The following is an 18,608-nucleotide window of genomic DNA, read 5'->3' as shown; positions in this document are numbered from 1 at the left end:
GCTCAATTACAGTAGCAATAATACATGTCATTTGTTACTTCCATCCTTGCATACTGCACACTGTCAAGTCAGCTCCTTATGTAAGAGAAGAAAATCCCACAAAGTGTGCCAGTTGGGTCAGTAATGATATGCCCCAGAGCTATGACTGTTGTTTTATTAGATTAGAGAGCTGGATACAGTACATGACTCACACTCAAGTCAGTCAAACAAGAGTGGAAGTTCCCCTGTCTAATAACATGGAGAATGATGCATCATGTCTGTCGGGTGCTAACTGTACGTCTGTCTCTCTGTTTGGTCCCTCTCTCCCTTTCTCTTTCTGTCTGTGGATCCCCCCGGCCCTCTGTCTGTCTCTCTGTGTCTGTAGCCAGAACACTGGGCTCTGAGCCACGACCTGAACGGCTGCAGAGGCTGTGAGTGCGATGTGGGAGGAGCGCTGGACAACCAGTGAGTGACACTGTAGCTTTGCTCCTGACTCACAGGCCATTAATCAAGTCTGAATGTTTTACAGATGAAATTCAACAGCATAGAACGTCTTGCTTTTAGGTGCTTTTGCCTATAAACACAGCACACAGAAATGAATTGCTATCCCCAGAATAGTAGCTGCATGTTTGTGTATTCTGATTTATTGGATTCCAGTTATCACTCCCTTGGAGAAGTAATATCTTATGCTACTTGTTATATAATGTGTCTGTTATTCCCCGAAAAAAGAGGATGGCATCCTCTCTTACCTTCAAACATCACACAGTAACTCAGTTCCCTCTCCTGTGAAACCAAACAGCTTTGACATCCATTGCTCTTGTGACTGTTTTTCTGGATGAAATCAAATTAGTGGGAATATTTCCACCCAGAAAGAAAGTAGTTTTCTAGTGTGAGAAGATAATGCCTAATGAGCAAAACAAATCAGTGGAAGGGGGTGGAATTTAGTTTTTGGATAATTCTACTTCAATCTGAGATTTAGATAGGGTGATAACAACATTAACAACTTATGTTTTTTGATTGGTAGCTGTAATAGTGTCGCTGTAATTGAAACAGTAATTCCTCATACTACTCATAACTCGAAAAAGTAATATTACTGTAATGCATTAATGATTAATGCCTTGGCATTACAACTATTTATATGTATTCTCTCTCCATAGCTGCTCCATGGAGAGTGGTCAGTGTCGCTGCCGTAGTCACATGACAGGACGTCAGTGTACCCAGGTGGAGTCTGGGTATTTCTTCATGGCTCTGGACCACTACCTGTACGAGGCTGAGCTGGCTAAGATGGGACAGGTGAGAGCACCAATATTTTAGTATCAGCATAACTCTCTATGGGCCAAGATGGGATAGGCACACATTTGTATTGAGTGATACTGTGGCTTTTACAGTGGTATAGATGTGATAACTGGTGTGATGTCATATTTCTATTTTACTGACTTTGCATAGTATGAAAACATATGGAAAATCAATGACACAAAATACAGGGAAAATACAGAACATATAGAAAAACACACTATGTTGGTGTATTAAAGTGTCTGTCTGTGTTTTCTCAGGGCTGTACAGTGGAGACCAGGGAGCACCAGTCGGGTCGCCCTGCCACCTGGACGGGCGTTGGGTTCGCCCGGGCACCCGAGGGTGGCAACCTGGAATTCCTCATCAGTAATATCCCCTACTCCATGGAATACGACCTGCTCATCCGCTACGAGTCACAGGTCTGTGTGTTTGTATGTGTATGTGCATATGTGAACCTTTCTCTTTGTTAAATGATTAGCAGACAGACTACAAAGACCCATGAGCAAAAAAAGCTTCAAAATTATCTTTCAATTCAAATGAGTGAACAGCAAAAAATTTTTTTGTGTAAAGATGAAAAACTTTTGCAATTAGCACCCCAACGCTATGGAATAGCTTGCATTTGATTTTATTATGAACTTGCATAATGTAATTGTTATATTGTATTTGATTTATTACAAAATATAAATCTAACTGATAAATAAGTTTCACTGTTACTATTTGAAATGTATCAAATGTCCAATGTATGGTTTGTTTTGTTCTTTTCCTCTATGGCACTCTGTAATTTCCCCAATCTGCTTTTCATACTTCCTTGATCCATATGCTTTTGACTGGATATTAACCACACAGTACTGATTCCCATGTGTGTGTAGATGCCCAGAGACTGGGAGGAGGTGCGGGTAACAGTGATCCGTCCCGGGCCGATCCCTACCAGCAGCCCCTGTGGAAACACCATCCCAGCTGACGACAGACTCACCGTCTCCCTGCCTGCCGGGGCCAGGTCAGTGGCTCAGACACACACACACACACACATACATACACTTCAGCGCTGAATGTAAACTGTTGACTGTGTGTGCTCCAGGTTTGTGGTCCTCCCTCAGCCTGTGTGTCTGGAGAGGGGTGTGAGTTACACCCTTCGCTTTGAGTTCACTCGCTATCAGGATGCCAACAGTATCCTCAACGGAGCTGCCAACGCCGTCGTCCTCGTGGACTCTGTGAGATGAATATCTTTTTTCCACTCCTCTATTATACACACGTCTAACTTGACCTCACAGACTGTAGTTTTCATTCCACACGTTAACATCTCTCTCCTCTCCTTTTCGTACTTCCTCATTCCTCGCTCCAGATCGCCTTGCTGCCCCGCCACTCCTCCCTGGAGATGTTCAATGCCGGGGATCCCGCCTCCAACATCAGGAGGCAGACGTACGAGCGGTACCGCTGCCACGAGGGCGCCAAGAGCGTGACCCACCCGCTGATGAGTGACACCTGCGCCAAGCTGATCACCAGCATGTCGGCCATCATTAACGACGGGGCTCTGCGTAAGTGCCAAAAAAGTGTTTTTTGAAAGCCATAACTAAAATATATACTTCAGGTGAACATGCAGTTCCCTAACCTGTGTATGCCTGTGAAAGACAGTTGGGTGATCAATAGGACCAATAATTTATCACATTTACCAAATAATCATATATTTGCAGTCAGTCTTTGCTCCACTTGTCCCCAGAAATTTGGTCCATATCAGCAGGTTTTGGAGTTCTGGTGCCGAACGATATTGAATGCAGACTTTGCCAGACCTTAGGGTTCAGTGAATTGATGCCCCTGCTTCTCTGTCCTCCCCCAGCTTGTAATTGCGACCCCCAGGGCTCCATCAGCTCCATGTGTGATGTCCGCGGGGGTCAGTGTCGCTGCAGGCCCAATGTGATTGGTCGACGCTGTGACCAGTGCGCTCCAGGAACCTACGGCTTCGGACCCTCGGGCTGCATAGGTGAGACACAAAGACACAAAAGTTTTAAAGCTTTTGCACACCCATTTTTTCTTGTGCCCCAAACCTGTTTTGGCAGGCTATCGTATAACATGACAAAATTTTCCATATTTATACACCACTAACTTGCTTGCGTACAATGTTTTCTAACTAATGCTTCAACTAATGTTCCAACTTACCCTCGTCCTTACATTCTTAGCCTTTATCAGAATTGTATGAGAAACTAAACTATACTATACTCTGTTTTAATGATGCATTACATTATTTACCGTGGATATCAAAAGTCTACACAACCTTACAAATGTTGGAGTTTTTAGCGCCTTGAGGCCTGAAATGAAAAAATAACATTTTAAGTTTTTGATTTGGATACATTTTCAGAAATTAGTAGATTTTAGGTTTTTAATTTGATTTTGCTGGTTATTTTATCCAAATGAAAGTGAAACAAGTCTGAGGGGTTGAATTTTGATATCCACTGTCTACTTTATGTGCAGTTATTTTGATAAGTTATGAGCTGTACTGCTGGCGCCCTCTACTGTCTCTAAGTACATACTAACCCAAAGTCCTCTTATTCTCTCTTTTCACTTTCTTTTCTCTCTCTTTGATTCCCTCTCCTCCTCCCTTCCCTTCACTTCCCCCCTCTCTTTCTCCATCCCTTCCCTCCCTCTGTCCAGCCTGTGGTTGCAGCCTGGAAGGGTCTGTAACTCGACTCTGTGACAAGTTGAGCGGTCAGTGCCAGTGCCGTCCGGGTGCGTTCGGTCAGCGTTGCGACGGGTGCCAGGCGGGTCACTGGGGCTTCCCCAGCTGCCGGCCATGCCAGTGTAACGGACACGCCGAGGAGTGCAACCAGAGGACCGGGGCCTGCATCAGCTGCAGGGACAACACTGGAGGAGACAAGTGTGACAGGTGAGGACTCAGTGTGAGCTGAAAGGGATATAAAGGGGATTTGATGTTCCTGGGGTTCAGGGTCACTTTGAATGTTGTTGTGAAATACCTGATAAGCACACAGCTTTGACCGCATAACAGCTAATTTAGATATGAATGTGCAAACCGAAAATCACCACTCATGGCTACTTATGTGTCACTAAGTAGCCATGTTGTTTGACTAATGTTCACAGGAACGATATTGCTATACAGAAAAATAAAAAATAAAATGTTTTCTTGAACATTTGTGTGCGTTTTTTTTAGACTCTCTCCTTGATTATTGCTTAATTTAACTGAGGGATTAAATGATTGCTGCCACCTTTAAATATGATGTTGTAGCCTACTTACGTTAAGTCTTTTGTTGTATCTATAGGTGTGCCAATGGTTACTATGGTAACCCAGTTTTGGGCTCGGGTAACCAGTGTCGTCCCTGCCCCTGCCCAGACGGGCCCAACAGTGGACGCCATTTTGCTGCATCTTGTTACCAAGACAACCGTAACAGACAGATTGTCTGCAACTGCAACCAGGGTTACACAGGTAAAGTTATAATTACCGTCGCCATAAAATGATGTTTTTCCTCTCGCTCCTTCTTTATTTTCCTGTTTTCTTCCTCTTCTCCCACCCCTCCTTGCTTTCTGGTCTGTCTCTCCCTCTCTGCCTCCTCCTCTTCCTCACCGTCCTTAGTAAGAGACACTGATGAAGTCATAGGTCTGTTCAGAAGTATGTGATAGTTCAAATTTTTCACATCGAAATGCATTGTTAAGTAAGAAATGGATTTGTTTTCTACTGTAACTGTGACATTGTGAACACCTGTGAAAACAAACCTGTGCCATTTGTTGCATGAATGAACAGATGCATAGTGCTGCTTTTGATGATGCACTTTGTCGCAGTGTGTGGGTTTTAAAGCATTACCACAGCACTAGATCTGAGTCAAACCTGCAAAGCATAATTGTGTCTGGTGTGCAGAGGTGGAAAGTAACTAAGTACATTTACTCGAATACTGTACTTAAGTACAATTTTGAGGTACTTGTACTTTACTTGAGTATTACCATTTTATGCTACTTTATACTTCTACTCCACTACATTTCAGAGGGAAATATTGTACTTTTTACTCCACTACCTTTATTTGATAACTTAAGTTACTAATCACTTGCAGATTCAGATTATAAATACAAAATATAATCAACTAATAAATTGTGATGTATTATTATAGATTACTGTAAGCTACCCAGCAGTATATAGTGGAAATAGTGGAAATCAGCCCCTTTTCCAGCTGCAACATTAAAGTGATGCTTACACATTAATGCATCAATAATTATAATTCAATAATATAATATATACTGTATTATTCTGAAATGGGCCATTCTGCATAATGCGTACTTTTACTTTTGTTGCTTTAAGTACATTTTGATGCTAATAGTTTTGTACTTTTACTTAAGTAACATTTTGAATGCAGGACTTTTACTTGTAACAGAGTATTTTTATACTGTGGTATTTCTACTTTTACTTAAGTTAAGGATCTGAGTAGGCTAGCTACTTCTTCCACCACTGCTGGTGTGTTCTATCAAGCCAAGAGGCACATTCACCACGGTGGGTCTTTTGATAAGCTGAATGATAGCCTTTGTATAAAAAGAGAAAATGAAAAGAGAGATGTTTCATCTCAATTAGATTCAAGATTGTATGTATTAATAGTTCTAGAAAGACCACCTTGTAGCAGACTGGAGTTTTATTATGCAAACATTTCTCAGAGGCAGTGCTGTTCTGGAGGCAGAAATAATCTGATTGGTTGAGTTAAACCTCAAAAGAACCCAATTTGTCTGGCTAAGTAGCCTAATGTTAGCCTGAAGCCCAGTGGAAAAGTCACAGGGTAAGTGAGGAGCTAACTGTTAGTTAATATAGTGAAGCCTAGCGCTCTTGGTACTAACTGGAAAAAAAAAGAAAGAAAAAGGAATGTAGCCATACTAAGCAATCTAGGTTAGCTAGTTAGCATAGCTGACCTTCCAAGTTCAAACTAGCCATACTAGCATAGCTAGCTAGGTAAGGTAGTGAGCTATCCTGCTTATCTTCATACCTGACTGTTTTATTTATATTTTTACCAAAGTTCCTTCTTTGCCATTCGAGTTTGCCAGATAGCTAACTTGCTCTCCATAAAACTGTAGTTCTTTGGCTCCACCCAGTGATTATTTCTGCTTCCAGAGCAGCTCTGCCTATGCTTGTCTATCTAGAAATCTGCTAGCTTGTATGAAAAGAAAAAGTATCTAATTCCTGATGAAGTAACAATTATACTTCTAAGTGGCCGATGGTGAATGGTAACCTGTGTTATTTCCTCCCTCCCCTGTATTACTGGCACAGGGATTGTTAAACGTTCCGGGGCGACCATTTTTAAGCGTGAGTAACAATGGTGATGCCCGCCCCCTCCTCCTCCACCTCTACCCCCTCCACCATCCACCCTCCCCCTCCAGCCCTACCCATGCATGGCTTCAGCACCCCACCCATCGACGGTGCTGAACCACAGTGCACCCCTGCCTATGTGTTAGACCTGGCTCAAAAAATAATGTTTTCAAGTCCTTTCCGGTGCCTTTCTGTGAATGATTGAGTGTGTTTTAAATGGCACGATCAGACCAGATGAACTTCCCTAAAATGTGCTAACCCAATACCCATTTAGGCTCAACTGAACATTCTAAGTGATTGTTTAATAATCTCCAAAACAATTTGAACCAGGTCTGTGTAAATGCTCCCCAGTCAAGGACCTGACCCAGAATCATCATTCATCATTCAGTAATTGTTTTTATTTTTTTAAAAGTGTGGTTTCTCATGCTGCCCATCCTAACTTTACTGAGCTGATTTTAGCACTTGGCTGATCCTGTCCCTCCATATTTACTCCAACAAAGGTTATAGGTGAAGGTGTTTCTGAATCTGGGTCAGTTTCTATCTCTCCTGTGTAGAGTAGGTTTAACCACTGATAATTTATTGTAACGACTGATGTGGGGGGAGCAGTCATTTTGGGGGTGCACTCATTTTCACAGAGCGATAGAGCTATATTGATATACCAATACAGCCATACAGCTAAATAAAAAAAAAAATGTCACTTTTTACCAGCCTGGCTCACATTTACTATCAGAGCCTGTTCTGCTGTGCTTTGCTGATGCAACCAGCTCAGCATACTGCAGTGTGAGCAACGCTGAAGGCTATTGACCCCCTTGGATATCCACTATGTCATCATGTTTTGTCTGTCCTACCTGTGCAATAGGGGCAATCAATATCTGTTGAAATAGCAAAAATGAGAGAGGCGAGAGAGAAAAGTGGAGTGTTAGTGTCCTCTGTCTTTCCTTTTCTGAAGATAAACATCCAACAGCTAACGGCTTCTTGGGAGGCTCTTTCCCTTTTGACTACCCTTCTTTTTTACCATAACACTCCCTCTTCCATCTATCCAACACATACTACTTCCACTTCCCTCTGCCCTCTCTCTCTTTCCCTCTCTCTTCTCTCTTTCCTTCCCTGTCTTTCCTCCCTCCAGCATCCCCTTTTCTTCTATTTCTCTCTCATCTGCCCTCCCTCTACCTCAGCTTTTCCTCTGCCAGCACACTCTGACTTTCTACCCCTCCCCACCTTCTCATATTCTCTCTTTCCCACCTTACCAGCCCTCTATTCTCCCTTTCCCTCTATCCTCCCATTCCAACAGCTCAGCTGGATTCAAATATGCCAAGTATTTCTTCTTCTAAGTTCACCTTAAAGGGACAAGTGAGAGACAACAGTGAGGAAAAGAGCCATCACATGGGCCTTGTAACCAAATGAATGGTTCACTAATCTGGCAAAAGGCTGCAATACTTTACCTGAATGTTATCTTAGCTGTATGGTATGTGGCACGGCTGCTATGGCCAAATTAGATATGCAGTACAGTGAATTATACTATTGTGGCACAAATCATGATGTTGCCATGCCGGTTACACAGCTTTCTGTGGTGTATCTTGAGGAACAATGAGACATCATGCAACAAAAATGCCAAAAACATTGAATCTTAATAACTGTATTCTGGTACACACTAAAGTTATGATCTATTGTATAATCATAATCAATAATATGCAGTGTATAATCAATTGAGGAAGTTTGTGATCACAAAGACCCTTAACTAATGAAAGCTGGTTAACCAAACCCCATTGAGTTACCATTGACTAAGAGGATCTGTAACAATACTGATAAGGTAACATACTGTATAACTGGCTCTTTTTTGATAAGTGATTTATTAGTTTAAGTTTATTATTAGTTGTGATGGTTCACATGCATGTGTTAAGTCGAGTGCTAGACTAATGTGTTTTTTCAATGGAGTTCTCCACTGAAAAAAATACATTTTAATCCAGGTCTAGCACTTGGCAAAATCCAGTTCTGTGATGACAGCGTTATTGTAACTGATGATACCTTCATTACGCCAAACCAAGTCTAACAGTTTGGTCTAATGCTGTCAAGCTACAAGCTTTTTGCTTTCCTCCACTCTGAAAACAGCTTGGGGAATCCTGCAGAGCACTTCACCCATTGCTGCGGCCAAAATATACCAACCAAAATAAAAGCATATATGCAGCTATTACAACTTCCCTTCGATTCACATCGCCCATGTCTCCATCACTCCTTCCTCACTCTAACTCTCATTCTCTTTCCTATTTCCCCTTCCCGTCCTCCCCATCTTAGGGGCCCGGTGTGAGGAATGTGCCCCTGGTTATTACGGCAACCCCTCCCAGCCGGGCGGGCGCTGCCAGCCGTGCCAGTGCAATAACAACATCGACATGTCGGACATGGATTCTTGCGACAAGCGCACCGGAGAGTGCAGGAAATGCCTCTACAACACTGAGGGCTCCAACTGTGGCGTCTGCAAGAGCGGCTATTACGGAGACGCTTCCCGCCGCAACTGCAGAAGTGAGTAGCACCCTCTCTCAAAACACTCATAAGACTCTTAATTGACCTTGAAATAATTCCATGATGTGCTTCTTTCCATATTCCCCCTTCAGAGTGTACATGTAACTTCCTGGGTACTGAACGCAGCCAGTGTATGGAGCGCGACGAGTGTGTGTGCCAGCGTGCCACAGGACAGTGCCAGTGTCTGCCTAACGTCATCGGCCTGACCTGCGACCACTGCGCCCCCAACCACTGGAACCTGGCCAGCGGGGGGGGCTGTGAAGCCTGCGGCTGCGACCCCAACAACTCTGTCACCTCCTCATGTAACGAGGTAGGGAATGCTTGGACTTGGTCTTATGATTGTGTGTGTATCTGTATGTGTGTGTGTGTGTTGTGATTGACACTGACAGAGATGATGTGTCATACCGCTATTTTTCCGCTTTCAGTTCACTGGCCAGTGTCAGTGTCGTGACGGCTTTGGAGGGAAGACCTGCACAGACTGTCAGGAGAACTTCTGGGGAGACCCTAGGACCCAGTGCAGAGGTTAGTAACATAAACACATAAAGGAATCTCTAAGGACCCAGTGTAGTTGTTACGAACATAATGAGACCAAAGGACACAATGCAGAAGTTAATAATAAAATTAATAATTGGCCACACACTGTGTTGTTTCCCATTGTTTTAAATCTACTCTAGGCCATATTGATGAGTTAAACTCTCACTCCCTCTTTCTCCCTCTCTCCTCTTCCAGCCTGTGACTGTGACTGGCGTGGCATTGAGACCTCTCAGTGCAACCGGGTGACTGGCCACTGTGTTTGCCAGCAGGGGGTGTCGGGTGTCCGCTGCGACCAGTGCGCCAGAGGCTTCTCTGGCCAGTTCCCCAACTGCCAGCCCTGCCACCAGTGCTTCGGCGACTGGGATCGCATCGTCCAGGTACAGTTTCGTAGGAAGCAAACTCGTCTACTGCATGTTGTGTTTGGTGAGATCTCGAGCAGAAGAAGAGGTCAGCTCCTCCAAGTCAGCAGAACTCAAAGGTGAAGGATTGAAAAAGTGGATTCAAGGGTTTGGAGCTCGATCGGACTCAAAGCCTCAGGAACAAACCGATGCTAAATCAGGAATGACAGAGTTTAGTCAATAAAGAGCTGTAGAGGCAGACAGCAGGTCAATATAGGAATTAAAGCGTCATGTGCAGCAAATTCTACAGATCAACCTAGAGCTTATGTAGTGGATTTCTGACTAATGCTGACTCCCTAAGAAGGTCTTAATAGTAAGAATAAACAGTTCTCATTTTTTACATTGACATATACACTAAATAAAATACTGGCTATTTAGAGAAAAGGGTGTGATGCATACAATACTACAAATATACATCTACTGAAACAGAAACAGGAACATGGTCACGACTCACACTTGTTCTGTGGGTAAGATCACTACAACTTATGTATGTAACATACAAAGGATATCTGACAGAGACAGTAGTATGAATCAACTATACAATATGGTATTCCAAGTGGAATTGGACTAGTGGATACGGATATGATGTTTGTGATATCCGATTACCAAGGAGACACCATAATGTTTTATGCTAACACTGAATATGATCTCTCTCCTCACCAGGACCTGGCAGTGCGTACCAAGGCTCTGGCGGAGCGGGCCCATGAGATCCAGACCACTGGGCTTACTGGGGCCTATGAGAAGGCCTTCAGGGACCTGGAGGAGAAACTGGCACAGGCCCAGGGCATCGTCAACGCCCGCAACGCTACAGCTGCAGCCGTCGCCACCCTGATGGAGCTTATTGAAGACCTTAGGTACAGCTATTGTACTTGCATTGCATTTTAACAAAAAAATATCCATCTTAACATGTCATTTAGGATAGTATTTAATCGTAAAACATTGTTTTCCTGAAAACAAGTGAGGTAAATCTGCCAATGGGATGAGATAGTTACTTGTTCCCAATGCAGTTTCACTTTTTCTAGTGTCAGTATTTTGAACCAAGGCTGAATGAGGCAGATCTGTCCACTAGTATCAAGAAAATGACACTTGATTCGAGAAAATTTAAATTTGAATCAAAGGAAATTATCTCATCTCATTGGCTGATTTATTCACTTGTTTCAAGAAAACCAAGATTTTAAGACTTGGGTATCCCTAATGTAACAAATCAAACCTACTTTGAACCCTATAAGTTTGTATTGAAATGACAATTTACATCATCCACCAACTGCTTGTCTTGCCCTATAGGGCGCAGATCGGTGAGACCACTGACACCCTGAACCGTCTGGAGGGAGACCTGACCATTGTCCAGGACAGCAACTCTGAGGCGAGCAAGGAGCTGAGCGCTCTGGAGAGAGAGGCCAAAGAACTAAACCTCACCTCAGAGCAGCTGCACAGACATCTGGACATCCTCAAAAACTCCAACTTCCTGGGTGAGAAACAGAGGAGGGATAGAGTAGTTTCCAACGGTCTTTATTATTCAATCTGTCACCTTCCTCCTTATTCCTGCTGCTGCCTTGCTTTCTCTTAACTGTTTATTAACGTCTATTATGTTCCCTCCATCCCCCATTTAAACTCCATCCTCACTTCTTCCTCCTCATAAATCATTTTCTTTCTCTTACCTATCTGTCCATAGATATATTCCTCACAGATTGGAGTTTCAATTATAGAAACATTAGTCTCCACCCACTCAACCAATCAGATTAATTCTGCCTCCAGAGCAAAACTCTGCCCCTGAGAAATGTTTCTATAATTAAAACTCCACTCTATTACTCTTTCAATCCCTTTGGTCTCAAATTATATCCATCATTCTTTCCTAATCCTCCTTCCTTGCATCCTTGCTCTTAGCAAGAGGCCTAACTGTCCTCAAATTTAGCAACAACTGAAAAGTGGGGTAACACTTTACATTGGTCTTATTCAAGTGTATTACCTGTGTATTAACATATGGAAAAGTATTGTAAGTACTCAATATTACTTGATGAAAATCTTCCTAACACATGGGACAAGGGTGTAAAAACACAGTTTTAATGAAGCCATTTAAATGGTGTTACACTGTTGTAAGTACATTATGTATTATTGATTGATTTTCCTCAAGTACCTACACAGTAATATTGTGTACTTACAATACTTTTCAATAGGGTAATACACAGGTTAATACACTGGAATAAGGTCATTGTAAAGTAAAGTGTTACCAAAAGGGGTAATGAATACTTACTTTGGCATTTCCTCCTAGGTGCGTATGACAGCATCCGTAGCTCCTACAACAAGTCTCGCGATGCGGAGCGGCGAGCCAATGAATCGACAACCACCAGGCCCAGCACAGTCAGCCAATCGGCAGACACTCGCCGCCGCACCGAGCGCCTCATCGCCGCCAAGAAGGACGACTTCAACCGCAAAAATGCCGCTAACAAGCGCGCCCTGGGAGACCTCAACACCCGAGTGCAGGGCCTGGACATGAAGAAGATCAATGAGAAGGTTTGATGTTAACAGACATTGTGTATAGAAACTGATTTTCTCAAGCACTGCCTCACCCTGTCTGACATGACCTGACTTTGCCTCCTGATGCCTATGCACCGAGGCATTCTGTGTTGTTAATATGAATACAAATACAAATACAAATACATTTACACCTGTCCCACCAGGTTTGCGGGGCCCCTGGTGATGCACCCTGCGGAGAAAGCCCCTGTGGGGGTGCCGGTTGCCGCGACGATGATGGGAACCGTCACTGTGGGGGTCTGAACTGTAACGGCGCTGTAGCGGTGGCCGACAACGCCCTGGAGAGAGCCAAACACGCAGAGAAGGAGCTGAACAAAGCCATGGGAGAGGTGGAGGGACTTTTCACCAAGGTACAGTGGCATGCGAGAACTATAGAAGAAGATTTTTGGACTTCAGCTATTTCAAATATGTAGCATCACATGGGTAATTCTAGAGATGTATGTTTGATTTTCTACTTTGTTTTGCTCTTAACGGAAAGATAAAAACATTTTAACACTGTTGAAACAACAGCTGTTGGCGATGTACCTTGCATTTCCGGGCCTATTTTGTTGTTTGATGGCATATTTTTCTCATTCATGCGGTTAACTGGCCAAACATAGACAACACAATGTCACATCAAGATATTTCCAGTGCAGCTACAGTGGAATTTGGAAGCAGAAAACCTTTCAGCTATCTAAAACATCAACGGTAAATGTCAGGTTTTAGCATCAGTCCCACAGAATCAAAGACCAAGGGCTTCTTTCTAGACTCAACATTTTACACTGAAGTTCAACAATCATACAGGGAGAAATCCATCATAGAAGAGACAGAGAGACCAATATCTCCACTGACAGTAGTGTGAATAGGCCATAATGCAATGCAACACAAGACGTGCTGTGTTTTGAGGAAGCGGTGTGGCCACTTTCTGGGAAATGTAGGAAATCACTAACCAAAGGAGAAATAGCTAAGGCAGGTTGAGGGAAGTGAGTACACCAATTATAACACATCATCACAAAACAACTCCTGGAATGCATTGAACATCACAGATTGGTGATATATAACAGTGTACAAGTTTCCAAGGGAGGATTTTTCCTTTAACAACCCTAACACTGCCATTAGAAACGCCTTTTAACCTTAAAACACAGTATCCACCAGCCTTCTATCTGCTCTCTAACCCTCCCTGCCTTTCACTCAGGTGGCAGAGGCTAAGACCAAGGCAGAGGAGGCGAAGGGTAAAGCCCAGGCGGCTCTGGACAAAGCCACAGCCACCAAGAACAAGGTGGAGCGCTCCAACAACGACCTCAGAGACCTCATCAAACAGATCAGAGACTTCCTCACACGTGAGTCTGCTGTGGATTCACCCACTAAACAACCTGCTCACTGGACATGTCATAGTTTTTTAGAGTTTATGAGTTGAGATGACCCCCCCCCCTTCCCTTGTGTGTCTCTCTCCTCAGAGGAGGGCGCGGACCCAGACAGCATCGAGGCGGTGGCTAACCGTGTGCTGGAGCTCTCCATCCCTGCCTCGCCGCAGCAGATCAGACACCTGGCTGACGAAATCAAGGACCGCGTTCGCAGCCTCTCCAACGTGGACGCCATCCTGGAACAGACGCAGGAGGACGTCCGCAAGGCAGAGCAGCTGCTGCTGGACGCCAAGAGAGCCAGGTAGTCTCTCTCTCTCTGTTTGGTTTTTACTGTGTCGTCTTTAAAACCCTCCTCCATCCGTCCTCAAATCTCCCGCTGTCTGTAACACTGTGTTATTCCCTAGGCACCGTGCTGAGGGGGTGAAGAGCACAGCAGAGACGGTGAAACAGGCCCTGGTGGATGCTAAGACGGCCCAGGACTCAGCGGAGAAGGCCATAGCAAGAGCCAGAGCCGACATTGGGGAGACTGAGGCTCGACTGGCACAGGTAACCGACCCAAGGAGGATCTCATTTGTATTGTGTGCCTCGTTAGATGACTTAATGCCCCATTAAAGACTTTTTGGCACTAGCCTAATAGCTGCAATAGCTTCATTATAACAGCATCATATTACATTAATGTAACTGTCACAATGATATCCTCTATATTAATGTTGAAAAATGGAACCTGCATTCAAAATTACATGCAGAACGGGTTCTTACACGTAATCGTAGGACTAAAATTACAGAAATTACAAGATGGCATCTAGTTGAGAAAGTTGAGAATTCAGTTTGCTGATGTGCGTGCTGTCCTCAGATCGAATCGGAGACGTCCAACAGTGAGAAGGACCTGAACGATGCCATGGACCGCCTGGGCACTCTGGGACGGGAGATCGACGCCCTGAAGACCAAACGTGCCAACAACAGCATGGCTGCGGCCCGGGCAGAAGAGACAGCCACCATGGCACGAGACAAGGCCAACGAGGCCAAGCAGGTGTGTGTGTGTGTACGCCTAAATGTGTGTGTGTGCATGCACTTTACCTCACTAAAAACCTGTGCAACTATTATTGATAAACCTTTGTCCTGTCTTGACATTCAGATCCTGGACGGCCAGCTGACAGATAAATACCACGAGGTGCAGCAGCGGGTCGACACCAAGGCCAAGGCTGTGCAGGACGCCAAGAAAAGGGCCGAGAGCCTCCGAGACGAAGCCAAGGAGCTACTTAGAGATGCCCAGAACAAGCTGCAGAGACTAGCAGGTGTGTGTGTGTGTGTGTGTGTGTGTGTGTGTGTGTGTGTGTGTGTGTGTGTATGAGAAAGAGAGGAAGAGAAAGACAGAGAGAACTTACATGTTGTTACATCTGTTACATGTTGTTACATCTACATATAATTTGCAAGGGTACTGGATAGTACATATTTACAGTAAATGAAAATTTCACTATATAAGCGCTTAGATCCGCATTCAAATGAACAAACATATACGAAAGAAAAGATAGTGGCTGAGGATCAACCCCTCTTCCAATCCTCAAGCAGTGGTTTTAGGTATTAAGTCCAGATTGAGTTACAGTTGCACCAAAATGGTGGTAATGCGTAGTTGTGTAACCATTCCTGAAATTGCTGGTTCCCACAGAGCTGGAGAAAGACTATGAGGAGAACCAGAGGAGGTTAGAGGGGAAGGCTCGTCAGCTGGATGGCCTGGAGGACAAGATGAAAGCCATCCTCAACGACATCAACAAGCAGATCCAGATCTACAACACTTGCCAGTAGCCCAGTGCTCTTCACTCCTCATCACTCTTCACGGGGAAACAGGTCCTTCACAGTTTTATTCTGTGACGTTCTTCAGATTCATTAACCTGGCAATAACATTCACTGGGCAAAATAGTTGTTGGACTACATTTCAAATGTTTGGAAAACAAAGAAGGAGAAGAAAAGGTGCGGGTGAGGGTTACATCGCCTTGCAAATGATATGTGTATTTTTTGGGATGTGCAAAATGTCTGTCATGTAATTATTTCAAATGGTTGAAATTATTTTCAAATATAGAAACATGTCCTTCATAATTTCACATGCAATGTTCATCTGATTTCATATCATTTTATTTTATTTTATTTTTATATTTTATTTTCAAGTAAACCAAACTACAGAGACCAGACCTGAATCTCTTTGCAGTTAAGCTGCCTACAGTGACAGATAGGCAGGGATTGTATAGTTTAGAGGGCATGCCTTTTCAGTAAGAATAAGCAGGGTGAAAGAATGCAAAAGGATTTCAAATGAAGACGTCTTTCAGATAACAAACCTAGTGATGCTGGGCATCAGAGGATTACTCTTTTCAGTTTCACAGTATCTGTCCTTACACAAATAACAGGGTGACACATAATTCAGATGTGAAAATAAGTGTATTAATAACTGTTTAACCCTGCTGAACCTACAAAACATGACCCTCCCTACAAAACAACCTCTACCAGATCTAAGAGGATTGCTGTACACTGACACTACACAGGTATGATCTAGAGTTGTCATCCACTCATCCACTCATTAGGATGAATTTTCAGGCATGCAAAATCAGAGATGCACAGACTAACAGATTACGAATGTTGCCTGTATTACAAATATAATGGAATATGAAAGATCTCCAGTAGTTTAAATTATTGCTTTACTGAAGTTACATACGGTATAGTATTTTAAAGTACATACAATGCAGTGTTTAATTGTGCCTTATAACATGTCAGTGTCTTGTACATTTGCTCATGTACTGTTTGCATGATACTGTGCGTAACAAAGAATCATGCTGGTTATAGAAAAAAAATGACTAACTTTGTACACATATTTCCCTCAGACCAGCTATCAACTGGCAGCCATGTGATTTTGATAACTAATTGCCAAAGCCAAAATACCAAAAGAAGCTTGTGTAAAAGGTTTACCATGTACATTTCTGTGAATAAAGGTTGAATCACTTTTTGTGGAAGTTGTTTCTTTGAGCATCGTTATGAATCAGTGAGGACTGCGTACAATGTGACCATTATGAGTATAGCCTTCATCTGTAATCTTGTCTAAAAATAGTAGGGGTCCTGATGTGTTGCCAGGTTACTGTGGCCCTGCCAGTCCCCATCCACAGAGGGTCAAATAAATACCTGTATAAATAAACCAGACATATGAGCAACACTGAACGTCGGTTCTGGATGATCCAGGATGGTCTTCAGCTGGTGCGTGAAAAAGGTTTTTTATAGTATCCAGGGAACCTTGACAGTAATATGGAACATGATGGAAATTCTGATTATGTCTTCAATTGCTGGTCACCAATATACTGACAGAACGTTAAGTAGACCTATTGGGACAATTGATAGTCTAATCACAGATTTCACTCTGATCACTATATGACTTCTGTTACCATTTTGTGTCAAATCACAAAGAGAGAGAGAGAACGAAAGATGACAAAAACATTACAGTACCTGCAGCCCTCATAGGTACAACTGACATTTACATACAGTCAGACTCTCTTTCCCCATTGCATGTAATGCATTCCGCAACCTCCAAACAGACAATATGATTTCTGACAGAAAAATGCATGTACTCTACCTGTGTTTGTGAGTGTGTGTGAGCAACAGAGATACCATAGACACTTTATGTCCTCACTTATAGGCCTACTATATGCATGGATAATATGTCTACTGGCTTTTGAATTATTTGTTCTCAATTTTGGAACGGTTTTAATTATAGATGTTAATGATTGTGTACTATTGTATTGCACATGTTTTTAAACTAAATAATTTATTATTTCAACATGGATTGAATGTATGATCTGTCACTTGAGAGAGAGACAGAGAGAGAGAGAGAGAGAGAGAGAGAGAGAGAGAGAGAGAGAGCGAGAGCGAGAGAGAGAGAGAGAGAGATATCACGTGGACGCGTCAGCCAGGAAGTGGCCTGTGCGCGCACTCATTTCGGGTCTGGCCATCAGTTTATTTTGTTCCTAAACAAAGTGCGAGTCACCGCACCGAGGCCGAATGACACTGGAAGACTGATCTGTTTCTTGTACTTAGTGGTTTTAGCTAGGTATATTTGATATAAATAGGCTAACGTTATCAGAAATGGGTCCTGGGTAAAGAAAAGAATATTCCAGAAACACCGTGGACTACGGGGGTTTCGACTGCGGACAGGAGCGGAGCGGCCCACGGCAGTGAAGGAGCTTAGCAGCCGGTAGAAACCATTGTGTGTCGGGAACGGGATTCAACCTTTCGCCAAAGTCAAGGCTCGTAAGTCGCCCGTTTTAACGTTATGATTTATTTGACATTTTAATCACAGACAAGCATCAGGTGCCATGAGGTGTCACGCTGTATTGTTTGTCTAATGTTCTTGTCTCAGCCAGTTTCATGTCAGCTAGCTAGTTTGGTTGTGGCTAATGACATTAGCTGCTAGCTAGCACTAACGTTAGCTTCAGAAAAGACTGTAGGAGCGTTTGGTTGTACGACCTGGGCTGCACGCCACAGAAAGAGGTGGAATTGAGATTACATGTAATGATCGTACAAATTACTGGTTAACCATGACATGGCATCTGCTATTACATATTAGCTAGGTTATGAAACAAGTGGACAGCGGTTTCATATACCGCAATGTACGTTAGAGAATTTTCCCATATTGCCATGATATCTGCTCCGTAAAGACTATTTGCAGGTTCTTAAAAAAATGTCACATAA

The 18,608-nt window shown here is 43.3% G+C and overlaps 2 protein-coding genes across 5 annotated transcripts in view; both read left to right on the top strand.

Annotated features, from left to right (window-relative positions):
* The window catches only part of lamb2 (laminin, beta 2 (laminin S)), a 34,209-nt gene extending 17,372 nt beyond the window's left edge, over positions 1-16,837 (top strand). Inside the window, exons 12-35 of the mRNA XM_071540259.1 lie at positions 365-444; positions 1,137-1,272; positions 1,533-1,691; positions 2,142-2,269; positions 2,351-2,483; positions 2,615-2,807; positions 3,107-3,250; positions 3,919-4,150; positions 4,542-4,705; positions 6,521-6,556; positions 8,852-9,076; positions 9,169-9,386; positions 9,502-9,598; positions 9,806-9,987; positions 10,672-10,862; positions 11,293-11,477; positions 12,278-12,519; positions 12,687-12,890; positions 13,715-13,859; positions 13,977-14,184; positions 14,288-14,429; positions 14,737-14,913; positions 15,019-15,178; positions 15,550-16,837. Coding sequence (XP_071396360.1) covers positions 365-444; positions 1,137-1,272; positions 1,533-1,691; positions 2,142-2,269; positions 2,351-2,483; positions 2,615-2,807; positions 3,107-3,250; positions 3,919-4,150; positions 4,542-4,705; positions 6,521-6,556; positions 8,852-9,076; positions 9,169-9,386; positions 9,502-9,598; positions 9,806-9,987; positions 10,672-10,862; positions 11,293-11,477; positions 12,278-12,519; positions 12,687-12,890; positions 13,715-13,859; positions 13,977-14,184; positions 14,288-14,429; positions 14,737-14,913; positions 15,019-15,178; positions 15,550-15,686 — 3,918 coding nt within the window. The 3' untranslated portion in view covers positions 15,687-16,837. The remainder of the gene's footprint in view (positions 1-364; positions 445-1,136; positions 1,273-1,532; positions 1,692-2,141; positions 2,270-2,350; positions 2,484-2,614; positions 2,808-3,106; positions 3,251-3,918; positions 4,151-4,541; positions 4,706-6,520; positions 6,557-8,851; positions 9,077-9,168; positions 9,387-9,501; positions 9,599-9,805; positions 9,988-10,671; positions 10,863-11,292; positions 11,478-12,277; positions 12,520-12,686; positions 12,891-13,714; positions 13,860-13,976; positions 14,185-14,287; positions 14,430-14,736; positions 14,914-15,018; positions 15,179-15,549) is intronic.
* Positions 16,838-17,868: 1,031 nt separating this feature from the next.
* Positions 17,869-18,608, top strand: part of usp19 (ubiquitin specific peptidase 19) — a 28,187-nt gene continuing 27,447 nt past the window's right edge. For all 4 annotated transcript variants that reach the window (XM_071540256.1, XM_071540255.1, XM_071540254.1 and 1 more), the window contains exon 1: positions 17,869-18,167. The gene's annotated coding sequence lies outside the window, so the exon portion shown is untranslated. The remainder of the gene's footprint in view (positions 18,168-18,608) is intronic.

This window comes from Centroberyx affinis, unplaced genomic scaffold (genome assembly GCF_046629955.1).
Source record: "Centroberyx affinis isolate AG114_WGS23_722 - 3 ecotype Tasmania unplaced genomic scaffold, CSIRO-AGI_Caff_v1 ptg003590l_1, whole genome shotgun sequence".
Lineage (NCBI taxonomy): Eukaryota > Metazoa > Chordata > Actinopteri > Beryciformes > Berycidae > Centroberyx > Centroberyx affinis.
This window is presented reverse-complemented; position numbering and strand designations above follow the sequence as displayed.